The following is a 10262-nucleotide window of genomic DNA, read 5'->3' as shown; positions in this document are numbered from 1 at the left end:
CGTATTGATGAGAATCCCGGATTAAGGGGGAACACGATCTCTGCTTCGACAAGACGTGCCAAGGAAACCGCTTCGCTAAATGAGCTGAGGTGGTAGAGTAAAAAACGATTCAAGTAATGGCTTGGTGGTGGCGTGACGTCATGCCGCAAAAAACGTCAGCAGATTGAACTTGTGTATATATTATTCTCTCTACGGTGGAATGTGGAATTTATTTTGCAGAGCCGGACACTATCCTGGTGTTCACAATCTTCTATCATTCGAAGGAGGAACCCGCCTTGCAATGCCAAGCAATATACGCGCCGGACTTATCGTCATTGAAGCCTGGTTCGGGGGCTATTGAGGAAGTCCCGGATTAGGGGGTGTCCGGATAGCCGGACTACCATCATCAGCCGAACTATCATCGGCCGGACTATCATCATCGACCGGACTCCAAGACTATGAAGATACAAGATTGAAGACTTCGTCCCGTGTCCGGATGGGACTTTCCTTGGCGTGGAAGGCAAGCTTGGCGATACGGATACCTAGATCTCCTACCATTGTAACCGACTCTATGTAACCCTAGCCCTCTCCGGTGTCTATATAAACCGGATGGCTCTAGTCCGTAGGACACAACAACAACCATTACAATCATACCATAGGCTAGCTTCTAGGGTTTAGCCTCCTTGATCTCGTGGTAGATCCACTCTTGTAAACATCCACAATATCAATATCAATCAAGCAGGACGTAGGGTTTTACCTCCATCAAGAGGGCCCGAACCTGGGTAAAACATCGTGTCCCTTGTCTCCTGATACCATCCGCCTAGACGCACAGTTCGGGACCCCCTACCCGAGATCCGCCGGTTTTGACACCGACACCGGGTATGACTCCTCCCCTCATCTTCCACAAGCTACTGACGTTCTAGTCATGCCAGTCGCAGTGCTCCAGCACCGTTGGCGTCGGAAGAATGGCGCTATGGTCGAACAATTGCTGGTTCGTTGGTCTGATCAAGCAGCTCTCGCGGACACCTGGGAGGATAAGGTGGCGCTACAAGCTCGTTTTCCCGGAGCTGAGGCTTGGGGGCAAGCCTCGTCCCAAGGAGGAGGGGATGTCAGCGGCACTCCCGCACCAAGCCCAGCTGGCGTCACCGACCAACGGGTCCCACAGGGCAGCGGCTCGCACCACTCACCTGCTGCCCATCGACCACCACGGGCCAAGAAGCCCAACTCTCGGGTGGCTGGGCCGGAATGGACGCGGTGAAGCCCAACTACGACAACCACTACTTAAGACAACACGAGGGAGAAGCCAGGCATCCAGTGGATCACCGAACAAACTGCGGCACGAACCCTAGTTCATCTTTCTTCCTGTTTCTTCCCCAATTCCTGTACTCCTGTAATCGCACCAGCTACATTAATTCAGAGCAATAGATCGCCTCTCCTATCACTACTTTTACACACAACAACAATTTTTTTGGAGCGCCATCTACATCTAGCCTCTCATTTGCTCTTTAGGTTCTCTTTGGCGAGGAAACAAAGGAGGAAGCCTTCCTTGCATAAAAGCAGGGAGTGGTCAATCCAAGTTGCCACGTCTCATGGTTAAAATGGTTTTCAAAGGGCGTGGAGTAGAAAACAGAGCAAAGAGATGTTGGGGCAAAAGGCCTCCCCACTACGATCGAGTAGCAGCTTATGGAAAAGCACACAAGATAATGCATTGCCTTTGCATTGAATAAGAAAATAATTCCTTGTGTAGCTGCGTATCTGAGTGGAGACCTGCACCACCGGATAGAAGTCCTCGTCAAGGCGCACCCGGAGAAGATGGACGATTCTACCAGGTGTATTCACGTTGTGGATCGAAAGCCAGCCCAAGAATGATGGCGTTGCTTATTCCAGTACCCCGCGGAACTCGAGAAGCGTCAACCCTCGCTTTCCTCGTTGCTGGCGCTGCCGGGCAAAGTGCCCGTGGAAAACGACCCAAAAGGCACTTGATACCGAGCATCCAACGAACTTTACCATCTCTGCGATTATAAAACAGTGATCCAAATGATCTTATATTTTTTGAGAAAGTAGTATACTGAGATTTGATTATGTCTTAGTTGACGCTATATTTATAAGATCTTGCATGAAGATTCATGTAGAATTATTTTTTCATGTTCTTTCTTATATGTTGCACTTGATTAAGTCCTAGTCGACTAAGACCTATCCACGCCCGTTATGAAAAGTTCATCAGAAATGCTCAAGAGATTTTGTGACCATCCATCTAGAAATTGAGTTGTACTGCGCAGGCTCATACAAAATGGGAAGGCATGCATGGCTCCACAAACATACAAAAGTTTACATTAGATTTACACATTACTATATGTAAGTTGTCTGAATTTAGAATTTGGGTCCGTCGATATTCACATGAACAAAGGAAAAGCGAGGGAAGGAAGGAGCTCACCAGAGAAGGCTACTCCATTATCTATCTTAGGGGTGGGGTGGTGCAAGTTTGCCTAAAAAACAGTCATCGTCTGGGTTAGGGGGATGGTGGGGGCAGCGGCAACACGTTGATGTGAGGAGGTTGATGGAGGGCGGGTCGGTGGTGGCCGATGGTTCGGCCGGTGATACGTTTGGCGGTTGTGGTCGAAGAAGCTAAACGTATCACCGTGTGTTTTCCATCTAACGACTGAAACAAATCGACCGACCTAAATTGAATTTCAGTTGACTTAACCCTAGCCAATCCCTTAGATTTTTTTTTGCGGGATAATGTCGGTTTTATTCCTAAGAAACATAATTACAGTTCACTAGCACATCATGAGTAACACTGTCTGGCACACGGCGCAACCAACAAGCAGTGCTATCATCAGATCTTCCTATACTATCTAAACTATGAACAACTCCATTTCAATGACGCTCAATTTTCATTGGAATAAACCCACGTAAGTCTAGAGTTTCTTGATCTCCAATATAAGATGACCGTATGCAGAACGGTCCAACAAGACATCAGTCACTGCAGTAACAACAGTCACGTTATCAGATTGGATCACAATTGGCAGCAGCTACATACTACTCCCTCCATTTCACAATGTAGTGCTTCCTCTATCCTCGTGCTTCAACTTTGACCGCAAATTTAACTACCAGGACCGATTGCGGCGGGAGCAAAAATTATATCAGTGAATTCGTATTCAAAAGTTACTAGTAAAAGTTACTAGTACACTCGAGCTACAGTAATAGTACTAGAATATCTCCGATTTTGTCATGTTTGGCCCTTTCTTTCCGTTGCTGCCGCGGCAACTAGCGTTGCCCGCGAAAGCAAACAAACTGCTGCACACACACTGCTGTCACTGTACTCTATGTAGGACTACGATCTCACTGCCTGCGCTTTAATCAATCTCAGCAGTGAAAAAGGCCCTACGTAATTAAACTACTGCGCCCTGCAACCTTCAATGCGCAGCGGCCCCGACCGCAACCGTTACCACCGCACTCCAACAGAAAAGAATTATATGAGACCGGGTCTCACGGGTTAGCAGGTGAGACCCATACTGATGAATGATACGTGACATTGACAAATCACAAAACATCTATCTCATCCCCCACCTAAAATCAGGGAGGACAGATTAGATGCTTTGTGATTTGTGAATGTCACGTGTCATCCATCAGGACGGGTCCCACCTGATTTATACGGGACCGGTCTCACTCGCCACTGCCTCATCGCCCCCACTTGTCAATCACATGGGCTGCAGCCACGTCACCACGATGGGGCTCCGGACGTCGTGCCCGCGGCCGTCCGACCAGACGAGGTGCCCGTGCACCGGCGCCGCGGTGGAGGGGGCGGACGCCGCCGACACCGTCACCGCGAAGCTCTGCTTCTTCGCCGACGGGGAGAAGACGAGCTTCTCCGGCTTCACCGCCACGGACACGCCGCCGCTCGCCATCTCCACGCGCGCCTTGTACGTCGCGGACGCCTCGGCGCCGACGTTGGTCGCCGTGCGGATCACCGTCTTCGACTGGTTGCCGCCGTAGAGCACCACCGAGATGGACGGGTAGTTCAGGTCGGACCCCGACGGCTTCCTGCCCGTCGCGGCGGGGCACGCCACGGGCTTGTGCGTGATCACCTCGATCGCGTTCGCCGCGTACCCGATGCTGCACATGAACGCCACGTAGTCCTCGTCCCCGATGTCGTACACCAGCCCCGGGTCCAGGGCCTTGCCCAGCGCGATGTGCCCCGCGCCGTAGTCGAACGGCGTCGCGGCGCGCCCGGGCTCGGCCTCGTCAGCCACGGCGCCGCCGCGGTTGTCGGTCACGATGGCCGTGGTCATCAGCGCCGAGCGGATAGCCGCCGGCGACCACTCGGGGTGCGCGGACCGGAGCAGCGCGGCGGCGCCGCTCGCGTGCGGGCATGCCATGGACGTCCCGGACAGGATGTTGAACTCCGTCCGCCGGGCGTCGGCTTCCAGGCCGGTTGGGCCGGTGGCGCCCGTCCACGCCGCGAGGATGTTGACGCCGGGCGCGATGAAGTCGGGCTTCAGGATTTCCGGGACGAGTCCGTTCGGCCCGCGCGCCGAGAAGGAGGCCACCAGGGGAGCCGGCTTGACGCCGATGACCGTGCCCCGGAACACAATTGTTGCGGTCGGGTTGGTGGTGTTGGCAGCATACGCCTTGAGCGCGTCGCCCTCGTTCTCGCCCACCGAGCAAGCAGGGAGGACGTGGGCGTCCCCTACTAGACCTTCGCCGTTGGCCTCCCCGTTGGCTAGAACCATTGCCGCGCCACCAGCTTCCTTGACGACCATCCCCTTGGCCACGCGTGGGCTGCTGCCACGGTCGCAGATGACAATCTTGCCGGCCACAAGCGACGGGTCGATGGAGTTCTCCATGCACAGCGAAGCTGACAGCCCACCCGACCTCCCGGGGTAGTACAAAGACAGCATTGTGTTGTTGGCCAGGGGCTTGCCGGAGTAGAGAGACACTCCAGACATGCGCCTCCCGTCCCCGAGCACGATCTCGGCGGGGAAGTTGCGGTCGATGGTGCCGGCGCCCACGGTGGCGATCCACGGGGCGAGGTTGGTCACTGACATGGGCGCGGGCCCTTCGTTTCCCGCGGAGGTGGCCACGAACACCCCCCGCGAAACGGCGCCGTACGAGCCGATGGCAATTGGGTCAATATAGAACGGCGACACCGCGCCGTTACCGCCGCCTATGGAGACGGAGATGACATCCACGCCGTCCGCGACGGCGCGGTCGAAGCCAGCGAGTATGTCGGAATCGAGGCAGCCGGCGCCCTTCCAGCACACCTTGTACGCGGCCACCCTGGCCTTGGGCGCGACGCCCTTGGCGACCCCGGAAGCGTACCCCTCCATGCTAGCCGCGTAGGACACGCTCCCGGCGGCCGTCGTGGCCGTGTGCGTCCCGTGCCCGTCGGCGTCGCGCGGCGACATGTACTCCACGGACCCGTTGGACGCCGCCGCCTCGACGCCGTAGTGCGCGGCGTGGCCCTGCGAGAAGAACCGCGCGCCGACGAGCTTCTTGTTGCAGGAGGACGCCAGGAACGCGGGCCCCGCGTCGCAGCCGCCCCGCCACCGGGCGGGGACGGGCGGGAGGTTCCTGTCCGACAGACTCCGGCGCTCAGGCCACACGCCGGTGTCCAGCACCCCGACGATGACGTCGGAGCCGTAGTCGGCGAGTGACCACAGACCGAGGCGCGCGCGGAGCCCCATGAACTGCGGCGAGCGGGTGGTGTGCAGCTGGCGGACCCGGTCCTCGAACGCGGCGAGCACGGCCGGGTGGCGCCGCAGCTCCTCGGCGCGCGACGCGGACAGCGACGCGGAGAAGCCGTGGAAGACGGTGTCGTAGACGTGGAGCGGCTCGAGCGGGCCGTCGGCGCTGGCCGCCGCCGACGCGAAAGCCGCGGAGGAGTACCAGTGCGCGTGGGTGGGGAACACGGACGGCTTGGCCCGGTGGTCGACGCGGAAGATGTACGTCTTCCTGGCCTGTCCGCCGCCGCTGACGCCGAGCACGGTCTGCGAGAGCGCCGGGGCGAGCGCGAGGAGGAGTAGCAGGAGGCGGCGGCGGGCGGCCATTGGTGAGAGAGTAGGACGGCGGACGGTGTCGTGGAGCGGGGCGGTGGTTCGTGGAGTTATAGCGAGGCAGTGGGAGGTTGGGGGAGGGAACGGGTCCTTGCGCGGTGCGTCGTGGGCGGGCTCGTCGTACCAGGTTGCAGTTATGACGCGTCACGTACTCGCTCCCTACACCCGTAGCATGGTTAAATGCTGCCGCTTGGGTCGGATGGACGGATGTGTATGCGTGTCGCGATCGTGCGGGCGCCATAGCCGATTGGTTGTTGGCCTGTTGGGTGTTGGGTGTGGGTGGGCGAGTGTGAGCGTGTGACCGCCTGAGTGCTGTACCGTAGCGTCATCGTCAAAGTGGCTTGACTCTGGATAGGAATCACGCGTGACACCGTGGGCTTTGGGATATAGTCTGGGGTCAGCACCTTTGGCCCGACCCGGCGACCCCGACGGGTCATGGACGCCAGGGCTGGGCCTGGGGCCTGGGCGGAATGCTTGTAGTTATGTGACACACTGATGATGTCTAGGATCCGTTCCACAAGTTCATTAGTATCATGTCATCTAAAAAAAGGTTCATGATCATGTGTAGCTTGATGGATTCTGAGGACCGATGAATGGTCCTGGGCTAAGCACTTGTGCACCAGCGAGGGCCAGCCGGGGCGTTGCACACTTGCACTGCATCAGTTGTAGTAAAGGAAGGCGTAGACTGTATCCGTAGAACGCGCGCGAAAGGAGGGAGCGTGCTTTTGTGGTAAAGTGAACGTTGGGGATCTAGCCGTGCTCGGTTTCCAGTGGTTTGTCGTTACCAAATGATGGAGTTCCTGCCTGCGGGGTGAAGGCCTGATTGATTGGCTCGTGCAACCCCGTTCACGAGGAAAGATCACTATGGAATCTTCATTCTATGTCCACCGAGACTGGGTTTCGTACGATAGAACCGACGAACCAGTCGATATTCTACGGAACTCAAGGTCACTATGGAATCTTCATTCTCTGTGAGATGCCCCTGCCCGATCTGCCGGCTGCTTCCGTGGTGAGCCCGCTGCCTTGGATGCTGCCCATCATGCCTAAGCTATAGATGATGTGTGACGGATCGTTTTCGCCATTGTCAACTCGACAACAGAAGGTGGACTTGCTTGTGCCTCTTTTATTTTTCAAAAACACCGAAAAACCTTTGAATCTCTATTTTTAATGGAGCAGTTGGTAGTCTCCGCCGGTCAATTTTCGTCGATTAATTTTCGTCTCGATCCCACCTCGCGCTACCCACAGATCCCCCTTCCTGCCTCGAAGCCGACAAAAAAACGATATGCTGCCACGAGGCGTGTTGTGGAACACTACGGTTCATCGACAGAAAATCGTCCTAAAAAAATCTACGACGGTTAACCTATGAAAATTAGCCAGATATTGCCCTCGAGCGACGAGCGAGCGAAGCCTTTGCCCTCGAGTGACGCCACACCACATCCTTCGCCCTCGCAGCCGCCGCCGATCCCCTCCCTCAAACGCCACCGCCCGTCGCTGCCGCCCCCGCCACCTTCCGTCGCGGCCGCCCCCGCCACCTCCCGTCGCGGGCAGGCGGGAGGAGCCCTGCCCGGCCATGGCGACACCGCCGGCGGCCTCCTCCTACCCCTCACCTTCTCTCCCTCTCCCAAGGGAGGGAAGGGAATGGAAGGATCCGGCGGCAGGGGGGCAGCGCCCAGATCCGCAGCCGCACCGGCGGGCCGCCATCCCTCGAGATCGTCCATGGAGGTCCGACCCGGCTGCAGCCATGGACTGAGACGCCCGAAACCCTAGCTACGCGTGGAGGTCCGACGCCTCAACCTCCAAGGAAAAGACGCGCGCCGGCTGCAGGCCATCTCCGGTGACCTCCGACCATTGTGCGCGCGCCTCCTTCCCTTGTCTTGTCGGTTTCTTCATGCCCCTCCTTGTGATTCCTTTCCTTTCCTTTCCTTTGTTTTCTGTGCAGGTTGCGGGGAAGGAGGCCAGCTGCTGCTCCTACTGCTTCGGGTGGACGAGGACGAGCCCTCCCTCATCGCTGCTGCGGCTGCCTACTCCCTCCTCCTACCCCGGCGACGAGGTGTATGGCGCCGGCACGGCCGTGCTCGAGCGCCTCCAGGACCCCGCAGAGGAGAATCAAGGCGTGGCGCCTCCTGGACTCCGTCCGTCGCCACTTTGTCGACGACGTCCCTGCCGCCGGGCAGGAAGGTATTCGATGACGTACTCGATGCCCACCTGCAAGGTCAGCCTCCCATCCTCCCGGTCCTTCCCAGCAAATAGATCTGGTAAAATTTGAATAATGATCTGGACTTCAACGATTAATTAATCTCCTGGACTCTAATGGGAACTTTTTTGTTACTGAACTTCGTAGTTGGTTTGCATAAAATCTGAAGTCTGTCTAACATATTTTACTTGAATACAGTTCGCTTCAGAATTCTACTTTATATATGTGAGCACTACTTTCTTAGGGTATCTGATTTACTTGGAGGAGTATTTAATTACACGTATGTGTAGTACAAGTTGTTATTTCTCAATAATTTTGATGGCCTCTAAGCATCATTGTTCATGTCTATTATTATTTATGAAAGCTACATGTCTTGGAGGGAAGTTGCGAGTTGCGACTTGAGGGAGTGAGCTCCCATTCTCTCAATTTCTTGGCATGGCCATGCTTGCAGTACTGATAAGGCATGCTTCAAAAATGGAGGGAGGACGTGAGCTGCCGCCTTGGTTCCTGTCCGCACCAGCCGCCACAGTATGTAATCAGGCCTCCACTATCGTCCTCTGAATTTTGGATTACATGCATCTACAAGAGCGTGAGAGCTTGAGAGGGTAGCACAGTGCTACATAGAAGTTAATTTTTCTCCATGAAGTTGATCTGATGCGAAGCTGCTGCCAGATTGAAGGTTAATTGAGTTCTCATCTCCAAAATGTTTGCATTCTAAGTATCCTCTTTGATTCAGTGGTTCCATGATGCTACAGTTCACTTCTTTTGCACATTAAAATTTTCTGATAAACTATGCCAATATCACATGCATATGCATTTTTTTAGTGATGTCTGATTATTAATCCATGCTACAATAAATAGTTCTGGTGCCTTGCTTTTCATAATTAAATTTGTATTTATTTTCTTATATTCAAACAAATGTTTGTAGAGAACAGTGTTCGGTGACTTAGATAGCTTTAGTGAGTTGATGGTTTGACTTGCTAGGTATGCCTGCAAGGAGGACATTGTAATTTGGTCCAACAAGTACACACAACAAACTTCTGATTGTTCAACATTCTTTATTGCGTGAATTTCTGACATATCAGGATGCAGGTACATGACACTATTGTGTTGTCTGCAGAGGTTCTCATTCTGAAAGAAACTGCAACTATGCAAGAGCTTATTGACGGAGATTATGAAATTTGCAGTTCAAGTTCTGGACATCAGATTGGATATACTTTACTAAAGGTGCACCAATCGGCCCTCCATCTCCTAGGGTGATGGCACAATGACATCGACAGCGGCAGCAATTACGCACAGGTGATGATGGATTTGTCAACTGACTTCATATCTCTATCTCTACTACCTAAAAAACCTGTACCATTCCATTCCCGTCTCCCGTCTTATGTCGTTTTGTCCAACCGCACACATTTCTCTGGTCGTATGCTAGATTGCAAGAACTGAAACATTTCCTACTTCATTTTTAATGATGCAGTACGGTTAAAAACTTTTTATTTACTTGGGTCTGCTACCTCAGATTGATGCGTCATGCTCGGGCAATAATAGTCCAAGCTTCATCGTGTAATAAGCTCACCTGCGTGCACAGGTAAGTGGTTCTGGTACTGCTGCTGTTTTTGTTTGTTATATTTGCTGCCAGTCTGATTGCTACTATCTACTGTACGTGCTTATTGTTTGGCTTTGAAGAGATATTTGCTCGATGTTATGCCAATTAATTTCAAACATATGGTAAACTGTGATTTGCTCCTCAATTTGTATTGTATCTGAGATCTCATTTGTGCGTAGAATATTAGCTTCTTCATGGCAATTTCAATGTTACATGTACCATAGTAAGCCAATCAATATCTGCACCATATTGGTCTGATGCTTTCTTACCCTCTCATCCTTAATTAATAGGCATTTTCCAATAGGATCAGCTTTGCTGTGCAAACTCACTTGTATTTTCCATGTTATTTGCAGGGTATCTTGAAGGTTCATGGTCTGAATATAAATAAGATTCGGTTCTTCTCTCAGAAACTTGTCCTTCTGCTTATATT

At 53.7% G+C, this 10262-nt stretch overlaps 1 protein-coding gene across 1 annotated transcript; it reads right to left on the bottom strand.

Moving 5' to 3' along the window:
• Window positions 1–3107: 3107 nt before the first annotated feature.
• LOC119291029 (subtilisin-like protease SBT1.6) lies at window positions 3108–6163 on the bottom strand. The gene has a single exon (XM_037569716.1). It carries the CDS (start codon window positions 6027–6029, stop codon window positions 3681–3683), a length of 2349 nt encoding a protein of 782 aa, XP_037425613.1. The 5' UTR covers window positions 6030–6163; the 3' UTR covers window positions 3108–3680.
• Window positions 6164–10262: the final 4099 nt, after the last annotated feature.

This window comes from Triticum dicoccoides, chromosome 4B (assembly GCF_002162155.2).
Source record: "Triticum dicoccoides isolate Atlit2015 ecotype Zavitan chromosome 4B, WEW_v2.0, whole genome shotgun sequence".
Lineage (NCBI taxonomy): Eukaryota > Viridiplantae > Streptophyta > Magnoliopsida > Poales > Poaceae > Triticum > Triticum dicoccoides.
Note: the sequence above shows the minus strand (reverse complement) of the source record. Positions and strands in the feature narration are given on the sequence as shown.

Coding starts and splice junctions, on each gene's coding strand:
- LOC119291029 (XM_037569716.1), bottom strand. CDS start 6,029: ATGGCCGCCCGCCGCCGCCTCCTGCTACTCCTCCTCGCGCTCGCCCCG.